General features: G+C 40.7%; 1 protein-coding gene across 1 annotated transcript; it reads right to left on the bottom strand.

Moving 5' to 3' along the window:
- Nucleotides 1-985: 985 nt before the first annotated feature.
- Regnase-1 (zinc finger CCCH-type containing protein regnase 1) lies at nucleotides 986-17,761 on the bottom strand. Its single transcript, XM_077406496.1, has 7 exons — nucleotides 17,382-17,761; nucleotides 7,348-7,627; nucleotides 6,026-6,542; nucleotides 4,912-5,197; nucleotides 4,390-4,717; nucleotides 3,948-4,239; nucleotides 986-3,630 (listed from the first exon to the last, which is right to left on the bottom strand). The coding sequence occupies exons 1-7, from the start codon at nucleotides 17,397-17,399 to the stop codon at nucleotides 3,273-3,275; spliced, it is 2,079 nt and encodes a 692-aa protein (XP_077262622.1). The 5' UTR covers nucleotides 17,400-17,761; the 3' UTR covers nucleotides 986-3,272.
- Nucleotides 17,762-19,858: the final 2,097 nt, after the last annotated feature.

Here is a 19,858-nt window from a genome sequence, read left to right as displayed (position 1 = left end):
AACTTTTTGAGACTTTTTCGATATTTAAACTAATACAATTTTTAGAGTATACAATATGTATACAATATACAATATGTATCAAAGATTGTTTCAAATGTTTAGACGTTTAGGGTATCAAAATAGATTCAAATGATCAGATTCAGATTTAAATGATCGTTATAATCAAAAGAAAAAATTTAGATCGGATAGTATAAAATCGGATTATAAGTTGCCGTGTAAACATAGTCATAGATATCGCGGACGCTAATAATTTCTGTTTATGTTGAGAGTGTTAAACCGCCGAGATATCGTCGAATCATGCATGCGCAAATGATAACACCACTGATAACTATCGTTGAACGTATACATGAGTTTCATTGAATGCATATATATGAATTTATCATACTTAAAAGAGCAAAAGTCACTGATAACGATACACGTGCATTTATTGTACTTTTTAATTGAGCAACTGAATAATTATCATTCACGAACTGCGACGTTAGCGTTCATCGCATTCAAGATACGCTATTGCGAAAAAAAAGAAAGTATCAAACGTGCGCACGTAGCAATACTAGCAATGTTTTTTTTGTGTTTTTTTTTTTAATGCGGACGAGACGTTTCTGTCACGTTCTTATCACGACGTACTCGCAATTGCATTTATAATAAAATTCTTGCGACGACAGGCAATTCGTTAATCGTGCAATTTGTCTCTTTAGCTTCCTTGTTCTGTTAGATTTCCGATTCGGTTGATTCAACGTTTACGGAAATGACTTTATAAAAATTGTTTCAATTATTAGGAACATATTAGGATCTCACGATCTCACAGTTCGTCGATCGGAGCATTCGTCTTGAATGAAAATAAACGCGGTAGACAAATTTCGTATATATGTACAAGGTGGATAGATTGCCTGCTGCAAGACTCGGAGCCTTAATATATTAAGTCATCCAATTTTTAGAAATTAAAACATCCCATCAATGTATACAAAACTCTCTATCGGCGGCAATATAAATAAAAGAAAAAGACCTTTATTTGCAATATTCATTCACAATATAACATTGATACAAATTCGACACGCACATACGCAAATAGATTAACATCGATTATAAAAATTAATAATAATAATAATAATCGTTTTCTCCACAACCCCAAAACGATTATCGCTTTCTTTCTTTTTAGTTTCATGGTGTAGAGTAATAAATGTTTTATTTCACTTCTCTGTTAGGTGCAACATGCTATATAGCATTTGCTTCGCAATTCGCGGATTTTCAACAATACACGGTATTGCGATTCCGAGGGGAAAAGAAGGGAGATTTGCCATTATACATATGTATACACATGTCACACACATACGTGTATGTATATATTTATATATATATATATATATATATATATATATTAAAATCTTGTAGCATTTGTGTTAAATAAACATGGGGGAGACGAGGGGAAAGGACAAGATCGCGCGATCTTCGGAGAAGCTATAAAAATTCTTTAGTAATAGTATAAATATTTTTATACTATTAATGAACTGTTGTAAATTGCAGATATCCACTTGTTTGTATAAACTATTCTCGCCAAATTTATTTCTTTGATTAACTTCTCATATGACTTTCATATACACACAAACACACGCACGCATATAATCTTTATAATTTGATAACTTTCATAAAACAATATTTAAAATTGTGTTAGTTAATTAATTAATCATTCATTTTCTCTTCAGTTATTAAAAATACCGCGATATGTTTGCTATAAAAATAAACATATCTGGCATAAAAGGATTAATCTCGGCCCATTGGACCATTAACAAAGTTTTTCTATTTTTCATTCTGCGATATCTCGAATAAAAGATAGATTTCAAATGGATTCTAAAAATTAAATAATAATTCTTAACATATATCCTGACTGTATCAAGTTAAAACTACACTCGAAAATTAGTCCTTTTTTTCTTCGTAAGCTTTACAGCTGCAATATATAATTGACAGTTCCGTGGATTAAAATACTGTACAATATTCTCCAACGTGAGATGGAAAAACAGCGTAAAATAAAAGTCTGTTAAATATTAATTAAATCCTCGTACAATTTGCACGATATACTCGTCCTGTTTCAGGTCATCGAAATGCTGTTCGTGCGTTATACACATATAGAATATGCCCGATTGCAATCATGAGAATCAAATTTTTCTCGATACCGTAAAAGGAAAGATCGAGTTTTGTTTATAATTCAGAAAAAATTCAATTCTATTGACTGTAATTGGACTCTCTATATAACATGTACATATATTAATACGAACTATATTAATATCGCCGGGCGATATACATATATACATACACATAGCTCTATGTATGCACATAGTTATGTGTACGTATATATATATGGGTTTTCCATAATTCACAGCCGCTAATATAAACGACCGATTTTCGCAGCATCGTCTTGTGTCAAAAATCTACATCTCTTTCAATCTGTCACACGACCAATGTCTTTTCCCTCTTTCTTGTGTGACAGAATTAATGAAACAACAAAGTCATCTGTTAAAGAATCTCTTTAAAATCGGGTAATTACCGTTAATTATAATCATGATAATAAATTATAACAATAAATATCTACAATTCTATGTGATAAATCGTTACTCTCAATAAATTACATAAAATTTAGTTGAAATCCAGGGATCGGTGGTAGAACAAGACGATTTCGCGAGTGCGGTCGAGGAGACAGAAGTTGATCGGCTCAATGTGAGACGATAATTCGATGACGCATGTTTATTACGTTTAAAAATAACAGATTAAAATACGGATCCTTTCACCGTTTACTCCCCGAATAATATAACAATGAATTCGTGTTGTAATGCCCTAGACTAATGCGCGCCTGTTTCTCTCGTTTAATCGCTCCCAAACAATGCGAAAATCTAAGAGAAAACCTGAAAAATTAGGATATTTCTTAGATTTTTGTGTTGAGTTGGTAGTTTTCCTTTTCGCTTTCTCCGTCCAAGAAGTACTAGCTTATCTTGGCTAGTAGGACGAAAACGCAATAAAAACTTTGAAATTTCAGAACAGAACTTCAGAAAAGAGTGAGAGAGAAAGGCATAACGATTCAAAAATATGAATATTCTCTGTAACGATTCGATCAATTAATATCTTCAATGCAGGTAATCGTTAGACTTGCATTCTGCATTAAAATTTCTCTGCAATATGCAAGGTGTTCACAAAAATAATAGAAAACTATCGTACGTAGGTAGTTGCTCCAATGCTCCATGCTCCAACTCGTGAACACCTTCTGTGCAAAATTCATTATCGCGTCAATTCTGATTCTTGGGGAACATCGCCAGAATTGCGGCGCAAATCTGCTGGGGATCGGTTTCATGGGGATGAAGTGCCATGACGGTCTGCACTTGCTCCTCGGGAAAAATATTGGCGAGATGGTAGTGCAGGCGACGTCGAACATCCTGGGTCCGCGTGCCCCAGGGCACGTGTAAACTCGTGGACGGTGGCGATGGTAACAGATTCAGCTGGGGATCCGAGGTGCCTAGCCTCTGCACCCGTGATGGTGGCACTAGGGTGGTACCGCGCGGCGGCCACGCTCTATAAGAATCCGGAGCGGAAGCGATACGCATCACGTGCTGGTGATGATGCTGTAGGCAGTCAGGATGGTCCCAGCTGAAATAAGATTTGAAAATGTAGAGATCATTCGAGTCTGTTTAATTCATTAAAAACGTTGTTACACCTAATGTAATAAATTTTAACTAAATCACAATTGCTTTTATTTTCTAAGAATTACGGATCAACATTAGAGAATCATTAAATAATTAATAATTTCATACCTGAAAATTTTATACAGTAAAACACATAATTTATTTTGACTTCGTGGAAGATCTTACATGCAATCTACACTCAATTATAATATACCAATTTATGGAACACGCGATCCAGATAATGAATATATATTCAAATATATTCAAATAAATCGGACTCACCTCATAGCGGTAACTGGATACGACGACTCATTGCTGGCGAGTCTCGTCAACGATCGGTGTTGTATATTGGAGCGCGGTGGGTTGACGACTGATTGCTGTTGCTGCTGTTGCGGTGACTGGCCAGTTTGCTGCTGTTGTTGTTGCTGCTGATGATATCGTCTGAGTTGATAAAGCCGCGGATCACACGCTGGATTCAGAGTCAGCTGCCGTTGTAATTTGCGGTGCATGTTCACCGGTTCTGGCTCGGGGTTGCTCACTCTTGGCGTGGCCCAGTTCACCGCGGATGGGTAACCTTTGACAAAAACATAAGATTATTAGATTATCAGGACCATCTGACAATAAACAAAAAATAAAGAAAAGAACTTTTATGTATTAAAAGAAAAGTCTTTTTTAATTAAATAATTTATAAATAATATTGTTAGTGTTTATCCTTAATTATCACCTTGAGGATTCTGTGCAGGAGGCATCTGCTGACTATACATGGCGGGACTGGTTGTGGAAAAGTCGGATGTGACGTTCTCCACCGATCTGCTCTTCGGGACGGACGACAAAGGTTGAACATTTGACGGTGCAGCTGACCTGGCCTTACAGAGCGGCGGATGCTGCGAAGACACGGATGCGTTCGTGGACGGCAACGGCAGGCTCAGGCTGGGCCCACGTGCTTGTAAATGACGCTGAGCGTGCTCCACTAATCGCTCTGTCACAGATTTATGCGGATGTGGGCCTCTCTCGGGATGCCGGAATTTACACTTGTTGCCGTATGTACATTTCTGGGAATTGAAGAAACAGCCATTTGACTTATTGATTCAATTCTAAAAGTACGATATTTATTTAATTTGACAACAAGCACCTCGCTCACCAGGTGTTTTAATCTGGAATCTGAATTTCAGTTCTTTAATTTTGGCGAAAAATTCTTTTAACTTTTGAAGATAATATAATGGAAGAACGAAAAAGGGGACATTACCTTGGCGTAAGGGCACGGAGGAGCAGGATCGACCCTTTTGGGAACGATTCTGAGAAAATTCTCCAGGGTAGGTCCACTTCTGCCGAGGGGATCGTCCGGTGGCATGAATCGATCGTTTACAAAGCTGTACATCAGGATTCTCTCTTCGACGACCTTCCTGAATTCGGGATTCTCCTGTGCCAAGTCCCGATAATTGTCGTTGCTGACGACGATGCCATCGACTTCCGCGGCCAGCTTTAGAATGTACCGATCGTCGTAGCATACCATACGCTTCCCGCCCACCAACCTGCAGACATTTAACATTTTTGTTAAAAAAAAAAAATATATATATTTTGCGTCAATAAACGTACCATGAATTATACATAATAACATTATAATTGTATAAACAATTAAATTGTACAAAATGACGTGATATAAAAATCTAAATGTTACAAGAAATCAGTCAAATGCTTTTAAATTAATGTACTTGTCTATTTTACATTCGGACAGACCCAGAAAATCAGAATAACGAATTATATTTATTCGCAAACCCCCGAATTCGCGACACACGGCGTCGAACGCTTCACTTTTGTTTCTGGAAACGGAATACCGAGAAGAGCGAAAAAGAAAAAGGAACAGAGAAGAGGGGGAGGGGAATGGGGAGATCCTTGAGACGATTTAAGTCCACGCGGATAGATCGTGCGCGGACAGATAGAACGCGGGGCCGGTTATTCCAGCTCCGGATAATATTAGCCGGTGGCAAAGCAAGTCCATGTGCTGGGACGAGGGAGGACATCTTTCGCTACGTTCCTCATCACAATGATCTCTGTTTTAAATTCTCATTTCTCATCGCCGAGACTCGCAGTTGACACGTATTTTTATTTACGTAACTTATGCAAGTTATATATTTTTAGACGAATGTATAATTCATTCATTTTTTTCACGTCTACATTTCCAAACTTTATTTTCATATTAACCAGTTGATCCGATATTCGAAGTAAATATTTGATTCAGAGATCTAGTACATTCGAAGAGTAACTTTAAAACAAAAAGAGGGAAATATTTTAGTGTAAAGTCAGACGAGTTGTTTAAATCTTCCTGAATCTCGGACGCGAGTTGCATACGTCGCACCAACCTGGAGGGTGTAAACACGAGCAGACGATCCCTCTCGAGCTCGCCCAGAATTTCCTGGTCGGCGACCGGGTTGTCAGGTCTCGAGGCTTCCTTCCGCCACTTGGGCACGAAAACGGTGATCTCCTTATGACCTCTGGCGCGGAACCAATCAACGCAGATCTTGATGCCGCGGCAGGAGAACACCTCCTTGTTGCCGTGACTCATGGCGACGTTGCTGCCGTCGATGACAACGGGCCTCAGGTCCATCGACGAGATCGCATTCGTCGCCGTGGCGATCGTCGCCGTCGTCGAGGTCAGGATCGACCCTCCGCCCTCGTCGATACCCATATCGGCATCGAGCAGACTGTCCGCTTCATCGGGACCGTCGGTAAACTTCGGGGAACAAGTAGCTCCGAGTTTGATCAGCTCGGCCAATAGCTCGTTCTGACCTGGGTCCGGGCCCAGCTTCTGTAGCGCCGCTTGCACCAATTTTTCGGTGTAGCCCAGCTTGAGGGCGAACTCCACGCGAGCGGTATAACCTGAACGAATGGATTTTTTAAATATATAAATATTGTCGTCAAATCGCTTTCTATTTGTCTTTTTGTAGAGATGTTACGGGAAATTTGATTAATTCGGGAATTATGCACAATGGCCGGGCAATATGCATAATTCCCGCTTCTTTTGGGACATTTGAATAATAAAAGCAAAAATGTTCAAATTAATCAAATTGCCCGGCCATTATGCATAATTCCCAATTTATCATATTTCCCGTAACAGAGACATTAATATAGGAACCGGAATTGCGGTCAATTCTTTTAATGACAGATTCTCTTCAATACCGACATTTCCTGACCAAGAATATCGAGGTATATCCATATAATTTTTCGAGTTATAAGAGATTGAAAAAAAAAGAGTTTTTTCGCAAACTAAACTTTGGGAGATGAAATAGAGAATTATACATTTCTCGATTAATCTTTTAAGTGGAGTTTGCTTTTAAAGAATTTCAACTCGAGGTCACACGCTACAAGAGTTGTGATAAATGAGCCTCTCAGAAGCCAAGCTGATCAACACTTCATTTTTCAGGAACTTGCTCACATTAATATTACAGAGTGCGCGATTAACTTATAATAACTTTGTCAATTTTCTCTGTTCCTTAATTTATGAAGTTGATCAGTTCGACTTCTGAGAGGCTCTCTCAAATTATATATGACCTCACTCAACATTTCCTGAATTGGCCGAAATGTCTGTCATTAAAGAGACATCCTGTTGTCTCGAGACTCCCTGTATCTCGGATTTCTCTCGCTCGATTGTAGCGATCGCAGGGAAATTCGGGAAGGGACCTACCCGGGCTCTGCGTGGGTGACGGCCCTTGGATAGTAACGTACTCCGCGAACTCGGCCGCCAAAGTGTCGGACGTGGTGCGAGATACGTCCAGGTGCACCGGGGACACCTGCGACTCCGAGCGCGGACGTCGCCCAGCCGCTGTCGCCGTCATCGTCGTCGTCGTCGTCGTCGTCATCGCCGTCGTCGTCGTCGAGTCCTCGGCCTCGTAGTCGCTGTCGTACGAGGAGTCCTCGGCGTCCGGCATGTTGCCCGTGCCCAGTACCGTGCAGTCCACGTATCTCTGCAATACAAGCGCGACGAAATTGTTTACAATACGAAGTGTTTCAGAGTTATTCCGTGCAATAATACAAATGGAGGCACTTGAAGCATCAATAGTCATATAAATAAAAAATAATGTTAGAAATAGGCTGTTTTCGACATACTTCTTGAGAAAGAGTTTATCGTGATAAGGATTATTCGATTTATCGTCAGAGTATTTCGTACGAAAATAAAATACCAATAATCTGGAAAATATAGAGAAATTTACTATAATACCACCTATAAGATTCAACTACGTAAAATCGTATATACTATATACAATCAATACTATATAAAATCAGTAAGCAAATTGTCCATGGTATGCCAGCAGATTGGCAGCAAATTGCTAGCAAATTGGCGTCAACTGTGTTCGCATTAAGCTCGAGTTTTGTCAGCAGAACTGATATAATCTGACAGCAAATTGGCGGTAGAGAAACCGAGCGGAATCTGTCGGGCACATTCTATTCCATTTCTATTGCCAATCTGCGTCAAACTGTGGCAATTTACTTAATTTTCTTCATATAATTGATCCATATTTTGTTGATAAATTTTGCTACGCTTCCACCAGCAATCTGCCAATCTGCCAACAGAATTGTATACGCACCAGAGCCAGTATCAAATCTGTCTCTTCTCGTCGAATCGCGCGGACGCACGCTAATTCGCGGTCATTATCAATTTATTTTTTATTAATTATTGAGAAACTTGCAAAACAATAAAGAACTTGTCTATTCAGTTTAACTCATTCTATCTGCCCACGAAGTGACATGATAATTACCAGATCCTGAGATAAAGGAAAACTGGGAAGGGTTGACCCTAAGAGAGATTTGACCTAACATTATTCTATTAAAAATGGCGGTTTTTATGCTTCATTATAATACTATATATTAACTGTCTCTATTATGTGCTTCACATATCGTGGTAACGATGAACAAATATATAGAAAAGATATTTTGAATACATCACTTTATAAATTAGGAGGTTTTACGGCCTCCAAAAGGTCCTTGAATTAACTCTCGAAGGACCTGAAAGAACTTATGCGTACACGTGGAACGTGATTTATATGTGAGTCAACCCTCCTCTGCACGTGGCACGAGACACGACTTTGTCTCTTGATACATGCAGACTTTATTGCGGAGAGACTTCATAGATTGATTAATTTTATACCGTTTGCTGACTTTTGTTTCTTCGTCTTTTTTTTTTACATTTGTTCTATTTATATAACTGTTAGATTTAACAAAAAAAAAAGGAAAACCAGCTCATAAAAAAAGTATAACTCTATCGAAATTAGTATGATACACGCCTTGTATAATGTTCCAACTTTTAATTTTAATATTAAAAGTCCAGCGGAACGAGTACCAATAAGAGCGGGCATAGAAATCATGAGCTTGCAACGTGAAAAATAGAACAGCACCATTTCACAGTGATTTCCCGTCCCTTTTGTAAACATTAAGGCGCCAGATTCTGCTGCTACAGCACTGGTGGAGGGGAGGATGAAAGATCCGCGGATCTCCTTTAGGGCTGACGCGCTGGTATCAACCTTGTATCTCGTATCTGCAGATCTTTATCCTCTATCCTTTTATGCGGGGTGGGGAGAAGGGAAAAAGGCTTGCACGTACGAAAGCGCAACGGCCGGCAAATAAGGACTCGGTCGATTTATGGGCTACACGGCGGTACAGGGATGAAGCTATGTAAAAATCAAGGAGGTTTTGCGGCCTCCAAAAGGGTCCTTGAATTAACTCTCGAAGGACCTGAAAGAATTATGCGTATACACGTGGAACGTGAATCGCGCGTTAAGGTAACCGTTGCGAGCATCCGCAGAATTTGGAGGACGTAGGGAACCGTTTGTATATAGAAGAAAAATGAAGATCGATTCGTATATAGGAACGTCTCGCAGGCATGCACCTTGAATGTGAACGCTCGGTGCCTAGCAGTGCCTAGGGTGTCAATAAACCGCCGGGCAATGCGGAAATGAACGATCCGCAGGCTACAACCTACAACGTGTAAGTACGCGCCGATAAGCGACAACAGCCGATCCGTACTCCACTTGACGGCAGCCATTTCCCTCATCGTGCGTTTACGTTCCGTTACTTAACCGAGTCCACGTTGTACTCGTTACGTTCCACCTCTAGCCCGCTATTATTCGTCCTTCCAACGTCGATTATTTAACTTACACGTGAGTCGGTCGTACACGTCAGTTTCTATAGCGCGGACGAAATAAATATAAAGAAAGCCTCGGAGAGGCTCGAAATCAGTAAAAGCGACCTTTCCTCGGTGAACTGCCATCACATAGTTCGATATTACAACGATATTATGTCTATTTGAGAATATAAAATAATGAGAACGGCACTGGTGTGGATATGGCATAGCCCCGAGCTAATTTCGATTTCATATAATTTTTACAGAAATGAACATACTGCAACATATCTCTTTTCAATCGATATCCGAGATAATGAGAATTACAACTGACAGACTAAAAATAAGAAAAGATTATGCTAATAAAAAATTGCATTGAGAAAATGTACTTTTTTTTCCACAAAATTATATTTTTGGAAAAATTAAATTTGAAGTTCCAAAAACTAAAAAGTTTTGATTTAAAAAAATATACATTATCTTAAATTATAACTGCTGTTAACGAATATTCAAACAAAATAACAAAAAAGACATTAGAAATAAGCGTATGTATTTTCCTAAATAAAATTTATCTTTGTATATAAACCATCAAGCAACACATGTTCAACGTCAATTAGCATGCATTATTTCCCAAACGCTCTCAATATTTTTCTTAAATACTAAATATAATATCGTCGTTATATATAAAAATGCTCTCGAAGAGATATCCGCGTAAGACGATTCGTGCGCGCGACTCGTCTCCGGTTCGAGAAATTATCGTAAATGGGGCATAGCTCTCCCAGGTTGGCGGATGTAACCATTAGCGGAGATCCAGGTGAAAGTAGAGAGACGCGAGGGCGAGGACGAGGGAGAGAGAGAGAGAGAGAAAGAGAGGGGGGAGAGAAAGACAGAGAGAGAAAGAGAGACACCATAGCGGTCATCGGGATCGCCCGTTCCGCCGGCGGAGCGACGTAATGTTATACAGGTGTAGAGTGACAATGAGAATTTTTGCGTCACTCGCGTCTCAAAACGCACGCAGGAACGCAACTAGAAACTTACGTAAGAATAATTGATTCCTGGACAACTTTAGATATAGGCATGTAAGATACCCTGAGGCCTCAATCTCAAATTAGTTATTTAAAAGCACGCGCGTGCCTCCATTCTAAATTTCATGCTCGTATCATATTATAAAACTTTGTAAGTATGTACAAAAAATTGTATATAACATAAAAATGAATAATACACAAAAAGTAAAGAGAAAAGTAAAAATTTGCCAACGCATATTCCAACATTTTCTATATTTATATAAAATATAAATATACGTCTTTTTGATATATAAATTTCTCCGGCTACGTTCTACAAAACACCAGCAATGAGATATGATAATTATAATATAAATTAAAAGTAGATAACGCGAATCTCACACACACACACACACACACGCGCGCGCGCGCGCGCGCGCGGATGCGTTCGTATATACGATGATCGCTTCATATGGCGCAGCGCAGCGAGCTTTCGCGAGTTTCGAAAGATCCGGTACGTGGAGGATGCGACTTCACCGCGAAATTCATTGATTCGGGTTGCCCCCTCGTCCCCTTCGCAACTCTCGTGGATCGAGCACCGATTGCGAAAACCGAGATCGAACTGGCAGCGTTTTGCATGCATGTATAAGTACGCCGCGACGAATTTCTCGACAACCTTGCGTTGTCGCCCACCACTCCCGGATCTAGCTTAAACGTATCGGGCACACGCGAAGAGCAACGACGGACGACGACGTGTACGTGTGGCATATACGCGTGACACAATGGCAGAGAAAAAAAGAAGAGAGGAAGAGAGAGATCAAATTTGGGAGCGACACCGAGATGCAGATATCTCCGCTCTGGCGAAATTCTATATATAAAAGCAAAATAAAAAGGAACATTTTAATTTCTTCTCATCTGTGCGGCGTAGTCGACCGTATAAAAATCTGCGCGCTTCGTATAATACACACCTCTCGATATATCCACGTAAAACTGGACCGTTAATATATGTGTCAACGAGAACACATTTCAGTCATTATATGTACGTAACGTTGCAATGCGCGTTATTAAAATATTAATGAATTTCAGTTTACGTATATTTTTCATTCGTGGTCGCCGAGTTGCGTCATGGGATTTGCCGGAGACACTCGCTGCGTTTCCCGTATCGATGTCGAAATTTGGAAAGGAAGAAGGGAAGAGAGAGAGAGAGAGAGAGAGAGAGAGAGAGAGAGAGAGAGAGAGAGAGAGAGAATGGGAGGAGTCTCTTTTTCTTTGCGCGACAATTTAAATCATATATATGACGTTGGTAAATGTATATGACTTCCGGAGTCGCGCTTTCACAGATACGAAGGTATTTCGGTCTGATTGTCGAAAAATATCGGTCGCGGACGCCGGCATATAGGATTCTGTTAGAAAGTCCGCGAAAAGATAGATCAACCGGAAGACGGCAATTTTCCAAAGAAAGTTCCGTCGTCGCTGCTGCGCGTACTTTCTCTCCCGCGCGCTGGCTCTCTCAACATTATTATTCGTTTTGTCATAAAGAAACGTGAAATACGTGCACTATTCGGGTCGCGCGATTTTTCCGCTCCATTAAAATGGAACTGACAATGAAATAATAAATTAGTAATTTGTGCCGGATTTGTCCTTTCTGATTGTAAAGAAGACAAAATTTTCGATTCCATTAATTTCGGGACATTCGGTTAATCAAATTCTGGAATTCAGGATTCTATTATTACTAAATATCAAAAATTTTATCATTTCTATATCAATAAGCAATAAATGATAATAATAAAATAATATATCAATTTGTCAGATACGTCTGCATGTCCAAAATTTACGTTTATTATGAAAAATACAAAAATCATAGATTCCACACGGAAAAGAAGAATATATTGTATATTACTTAATTCAATATTCAGTATGAAACACATACGTCTTTGTTTTGATAAAATATTATTTATTTTATTAATGCTGTTAACAAACTAACATTTTTTATTTTCAATTAAACCGATGCTGTTAATACATCATTTTTTTCGACGCATTATTTCAGAACACTGTAGGTAGTGTAGATAATAAAATTCTAAAACCCGAGATACTATTGCTCTTAACATTATGTTTTTATAGATTTGATCACTTTAGAAGATCTCGAAAGTAAAAATTCGATGACGCTCGTCATTGCCCGAGATGAGGAACCGCCTCTTAAGAATTTGTCTCCCTGACTTTAGCTTCGAATATTCCCGAAACTGGTTCCGCGATGTCTATATACGTATGGAAGACACGTTGCGGAAAAGGACGGCAAAGGACAAGAAGGAGGACGGTCCGGTACCGGGTACACCGGTACCAGAGACCCGCACCTAATTTATTCCGATGTCGGCTCGCGCGCGAGTCGCGGTGACGCCAGCTATAGGATGTATATACACAGAGAGATCTTGCACAACCTCCACGTCATCCTTGTAACTTCATTTTCGTCCCCTCCTCTTTTGTCCCTCCATTAATTAGCCTCGCTCGGTGCTCACTCGCGCGCCCGCTTTGGTATTATTCTCTTTCTTGGCATAGAAAACTAAACTTTATATTCGTCAATATTGCTAAAATACGATATTATATCAAATATGTATTAATCAAATATATTATTATAGTAAATGAAAATTTATTAAATTATTAATTTATTTGTGTCTTTGTGTCCTTTCTCATTGTAAAAAATACAAAATTTTTGATACTGTCATTTCGGGAGATATAATAATAAAATCCTGGAATTTATATAAGGATTCTATTATGCCATCGAATTCATTTACCGCCGCGTTTAAAAATATGACGGCCCTCATATCCGTTGAAACGTCGAACATAAATCTTGCCTATCGAATCGTTCCGTGAAATTAAAAATTGAAAAAAAAAAAGAAGGATTTTTCGAGCAGAAATACATATATCTTACGTATGTGTGAGTATCCTAGGTTTGAAATTTCCTGACGATTTCTCGCGCGACGCGACGTAAGTACAGGCTTCCATATATCTTTTACTTATCACCGAGTCAGCTTCTTTATTTGTCTTATCAAATACTAAAATAGTCCCGACCGTGAAACTGTTAGAACTGGTGTCTCAAGTGGAACTGAAGAAACGAAACAAATTACTGAAAATTATCCTGTCTCTTGACATCTGACAGATCTTTCTTGCGCACATCAACATTTTCTTTTTCGAATCCTTTGTTTTGCTCGTCGCGAACCGGACCGACGCGAAATCATCAAGCAAAAATCACCGCGCACGAGTTTTAAGCCGGTGACGCTTTAACCGATCGCAACATTCAACAAACAAAATGTCAGAAACCAGAATCATTGTCATCGCGGCGACTCGTTTTCCTTACGGTCTGACCGCAGAAATAAGGAGGTCGGAAACGACGAGGGATCGTCCGTTTAATTTCTTACCGTGGGACGTCGCTCTCGCGCCTCGTAGAAACTCGACTCGAACGACAGACATATTTATTGAATTACGCTATTCGCAAACCTGCGTTAAACTTTACAAGAATATTGTGCCAAAAGTGTGTCGGCCTCTCGACAGATATCACCGCGTGACTTATATATTACAATACTTCGCGGATTAATAAAAAAAAATTTATCTCGCGAGCAGGGCATCTGAGATTGTTAAACAAGAATTGTTTGCCGATCCCCGGACAGAAAAAAAAGAAGCGTCAAATCAAGACTTTATACTCGTATATATATATGCAAACAATCTATAATCCTATAGGAATGAGTTTATATCGATTATATTACGTTAAACGAAAAAAACTTGCTTGAATACATATTGTTAGTCATTTATATGATTCGACCAAGAAAAAAAGTTGAAATTCTTTTAAGAAACCCTAATAAAAAAAAATTTTTCTTTTTATATTTTCTCATAAATTTTCAAAGAATTTCTCATATTTTAAATTTATTTATGAAAAATTCTGAAAAAACACGTCAAATTTCTCAGATACTTCGGGAATATTTCAGTATCTGTATGTATGAAACTTTCTGATAAATTGCGCAGATTTTCTCAGATTTATTCATATTTCTACAAAGATGTGTGTGTGTGTGTTGGCGGAAAAAATCTGAACCTAATTTCATTATTATTTTGTCTGTTTTTCTGAAAAAAAATGTCCCTATTCGAAAAAGTCTGACAATGAGAAAATTTTCATAGAAATTCTGATTAATAATATGAAAAATTCTGAGACATTTTTTCCACCAGAGAGATTATAGATCGTTGCGTATATATTCGAGTATTCGTTTCGATTTAATCCCCTTCTTTTTCTTCCGTACGTTGCTCGCGGAGGGAATGCCCTCCCGTATTCGCCTGATGTATATTACAAGCGGTCGCGTTTCCGCGCCGCTCATCCTCGCCGGCCGCACGCGGAGGCGCGATACGGGATTCAACCGGATTCGACACACTTCCAGCCGGAGCGGGCTGAGGCGCGGCGGGCCGCGGAGTTTCGAGCGATTAATGCGAGCCCGATTGGCGGGCTGTGTCCACTCTTTGCCGCGCTCTCTCGCGATTGCGTGAAAGGCCAGAACGTCAAGTATTCCAACCCGGAAGCGCGCCTTCGAGAGCGGCGGCGCGGTGCGCGTTCGCCGAACACGATCGTTCGAAACCACGTTCCCTCTTCGTCTCGGACAAACGAAGCGTCCCGCGCAATTAAACAATGCTCCCCCTCGACGTTCTTAACTCTGCATCTCGAAGAATTTCTCTTTGGCCAGGAACGTCGTGAAAGATCGTCGTTATTCCCGTCGCCCAATTGTCTGGTTTAATAATGTGCTCGGACAACACGCGTGTCCAAAAGATGTCTCTTATTTTTTTTTTTAAGATAGCTTCAAAATTGTTTTCTCAAGACGTCTTAAAGACGTCTTTTCGCGTCTGAATATTTATCGTCTGTTAAATCTGGCACTCTGATATTTTGCATTATTTCAGCGTCACAACGACGATAATTAAGCCGAAGCTGTTCGGAAACGCGTTAACAGAGGAAGAATGCAAGACAGAAGCTGTTAGAATTATCTGAAAAATCAATGGATTTAATGCTTACATAACTTTGCTAATGACAAAACTGATCTCTATTGCAACGGACAGATCGTTATTAAAGTTACGTCACAAATTGGAACATAAGAACTTAAAAACCTCTTGATGTTTTCTTAATACTACAGCTTTACTATAATTAAATTTGATAACGTTGGCAATTTAATCATTAATTGAATTTAATTATAGTCAATTTTAATCCTAATTAAATTTTTTTACTATAAAAAATAAGATATAATATAAATTGGAGAGACAAGGCTCTGTTGGATGTCCACACGTGGAAGCGAAACCGGGCTTTCTTCTACGAAATTAGACGTACGTTACTGAAGATGGTCCGAATAGGAACCGAACTTACGTCTAATTCGTTATTACGTTTGTATATCCTTGTATCTTTCAAAGGATCGATATCGAGTTCGGATCAGAGCGAACTGCGATCAAAAAGGTTAGTCCGAGATAATTTTTTAAATAACTTGAATGCAAATTTATACATCTCGCCGTGAAACTCCAAATAATCTCCAAATATATTGGTCATCAAATTTTTACACGATATTAATTACGCGAGTAATATGGCGCGACGTGCGACTTCCATTGAGGAAAATTAAAAGTCCGCCGGTCACACATGCCCCTCCTCTCGTCGCGCGCCCGCGGTTTGTCCGCGATATCGGGCGACCAATTAGCGGCCGAGTGAACCGACTCGATGTAAACCGGATGACGGCTAATCGCGAGGATAATTATAGTCACGTTTAACGTCGGCCCGATCACGGCGGGTAACATCACGCCACGAGATGGGCGATAACGCGCGACACACACACACACACACACACACACAGCTTGCACCGCGTGTGTCGAAATTCGGCGTCGTATCCGGAGTCGTAAAGAGTGTGTCCGTCGACCCTCTTTTGTGTACAAAGGAGGAGCAAGTATTAAGCGGGAAAGTGTACATGCAAGCGCGCTTCCATTATATCGCGATCCCCATTTTTCCTCAATAATTGAATAATTTTGTCACCGATCAATCCGCACGCGTAATACTTTGTACCACCGTGTGGCAAAAAAAGGAGGGCACTCTCACACACACGGGAATCTGAACTCTGAACCTCTAAGATCCGGGGTTCCCGCAATTTTCAAAAGTATATGGCGCAATTTTTCGAATTCAAAAGCGAATGCGAGAACGATGGTATCTCATCAAGTGCCGATAAAACGGAGGATCATGGATTTAAAGTACTTGGAACACGTAGAGCGGTATTCGTATAGTCGGATCTTATATATTTAAAATCGTCTTGAGTTTATATATATATATATGAAATTATATACGCATCTGTGAAAGAATTTTAAACCGTCTAGCATAATTAAACGTATAACCGGCTATGAATACCGCTTCGTCTGGTTCCGAGAACGATGACAGCTCTACGAAGGTGCTTTCCTTTAAAGGGAAAGCCTCGAACGACCAAAAGTCCGAACTTTCAATCTTTCAAACACGTTCTGCGGTTCGGAAACGATCTCTCGGCGCATTGGTAGACAGAGGTAGGCGACGATTCGCGATCGACACACAGATCCGGCAGGCCAGGCCAGGTTTACCTTTCCAGCGACCGTCATCTCGTCCGTGGATCGCGGAGCGTAGATCCTTCTCGCGTAACGAGAATCGAGCTCGAACGGGAGCGGCGGGCGGCGGCGGCGGAGCGGCTTTGCACTTTTCAATGGCCGGTCGGGCGACGGCGACACATTACGCACCAATGCACTGACCGCTGGATCACTGGAAATATCCCGCGCGCCGTATATATATATATATATATATATATATGTATATGTATATCCTTCTCGATCTCGCGTTGCGCTGATATCGACGAGGCGCAACTGCGTGCGGACGCGAGCGCGGGCGCGACGAGCGACGAGTCACGAGGCACGTCCGTACGCGGCAGCGGCGAACGGGTGAATGGAGCAGAATGGAGCGCGGCGCGACGGATCCCCCACCCCCCTCCAGGCCGTCGCGCCGCCACTGCCACTTGCCACTGCCGCGCATCGAGGTGGCGCTGCCCGCTCTCCCTTCCCCCCTTTCCCGCGCTGCCCCGCGCGCGTGACCCGCGATAGAACTTCGCTCGGGCGCGCGCACTCGTGATTATCGTGATTGTCGCAGCGGCCACGTGATTTTCACCTGTCAGGGCCGTGCGTGGAAAGGGAGACAATTATTGAGATATATACATACATTAATGACGTTTTCGAAACACCCGACGTTTCGGAGAAAAACCCGAGGTTTTGGACGAACGAAATCGACAAAAAGCCGAGCGCAGTTATTTCGAATTGTAGGAGAAAAAGGCATTCGTAGATCAATAGATAAGATTTTGTGAAAGACACGCGCAGCGGAAGCATCTGTAACGACGCTTATACGTATCTGTTATGTATTAATTAATTTTTATTTGTTGATTTATTAATCAAATCAAAATATAGTATGTCTAATAAGTCTGAAAAAAAACCGATGTGAAAGATATATTTATCTGTTCCTTTCAAGATATATGTAATTTTTTGTTTTCTACTTGTCTTTTTTATTCTTAACCCTTCGTCCGCATAGGTTTTTTTTGGCACCTTTACGCCGCATAGGTGGGTCGTTTTCGTTCTGACGTTTTTTTTTAAGTGTTAAAGTGTTACAAAAAATCTGAAAAAATTCATGGAGGTAATTCAAACCTTCAATTTGAAGTATCAATCATAAAATTATAAACAATTTAATTTTTTCACATAATTTGCATTTAAAAAATGGAGCAACTACAACTACAACTTGTAAAATCATCTTTTACTCAAAAAAATCATAACTTTAAGACAAATAAAGATATCGAAATGAATAAAAAAAGAAATTGAAGGGGAAAAACGTATCTTTCATAAAAAAAATATTGCACGCAATTATTTTGAAATAAAGTGCTCAAGTGTTCGCCGCCAACCTCGTTTTTTCAAGAATTACGTGTCTCCCGTGACGGCTGGAGGGGGTCTGGCGCCTTGAAACTCGGTAGGCGGGTTCTCGGGGAGCGTAACTTTTTTTTACGGATTCGCAGTGGCGCCCTCTCTACCCGTTTTCAAAAGTTACAACTACATTTGATTTTCGCCCGGGGACGAAAACGACCCACTTAGTGGGATGAAGGGTTAAAAAATTGTTCTTCAAGTTACTCAATTGTGAACTCCTTCGCGTTAAATTCGTCCCGACTTTGTGTATCTGTGTTATTGTACGTTCTGCAATGAAAACGCACAGGATTAATAAAAAAATTAACAAATTATTCGCTCAATTGGACATTTAATATAGTTGATTAGAATTCAAGACTTCTCGCGCGCTTTCTATATTTATTACTCCGCCTGCCGCCATCTTCCCTTGCCCTCCCTCTTTCGTCATATCGCTTCGGAGTACCGTTGCCATATTTTCGCAGATTACCGAACAGCCGCAATTTACGAATATCTATATAGGCACGGTAGATGTATATTCCCGTTTCTGAAAACGCCCCTTCGGGATGAAGAGACTTTCCGCGACGACGAGCGTATAACGTGCGTGTGAGACGTGCCAATCGGCCGCGCGCTCGGCTCGAACGCTCCCGGGAGGGCGCGAAGAGGCGGCTCTCCAGGTCTTTGACCGTGTTCAACGTGAAGCGCTCGGGCAGGTGGGAACCCTGGCAACCCGGATAACGTGCACGCACGTGCACGCACGTGCACGCACGCAGGCACGTACGTACGTATATACGCGCGCCGCTGCTCGTCCCCCTGCCCCGGCCCCGGCACAGCATAGAGCGTATAGGTTCGTCAGCCGATACATACGTCCGTTCTCCTCGCATCCAACACGGTGGGCGAAGACGAAAAGGGAAAGGGGGCACGACGCACCGCAGATGCATACCCGGATCCGAATATCGCCCTGGGATTGGTCCCCCCCCGAGCGGCGACGAACGTCAGTGCCGTAGCGCCGCGAGTTTCACATTTGGCGGCGATTGATTTTGCGCCGATAAGTATATGTTCGATCGGGAGTTGAAAATCAGCGCCCTCGAATGATTTTCGCGCGATCGAAAGCGGCACACGGAGTTTCGAGA

The sequence above is a fragment of the Temnothorax americanus genome, unplaced genomic scaffold (genome assembly GCF_048541705.1).
Source record: "Temnothorax americanus isolate GAGA-0224 unplaced genomic scaffold, ASM4854170v1 Scaffold21, whole genome shotgun sequence".
Taxonomy (NCBI): Eukaryota; Metazoa; Arthropoda; class Insecta; order Hymenoptera; family Formicidae; genus Temnothorax; species Temnothorax americanus.
This window is presented reverse-complemented; position numbering and strand designations above follow the sequence as displayed.

What these genes read in the sequence shown, in the direction of transcription:
- Regnase-1 (XM_077406496.1), bottom strand. An exon ending in GTCACCCACGCAGAGCCCGG is followed by an intron (nt 6,543 to 7,347) that starts GTAGGTCCCTTC and finishes CCATTCGTTCAG; the next exon opens with GTTATACCGCTCGCGTGGAG. An exon ending in TCCTGCACAGAATCCTCAAG is followed by an intron (nt 4,240 to 4,389) that starts GTGATAATTAAG and finishes TTTTTGTCAAAG; the next exon opens with GTTACCCATCCGCGGTGAAC.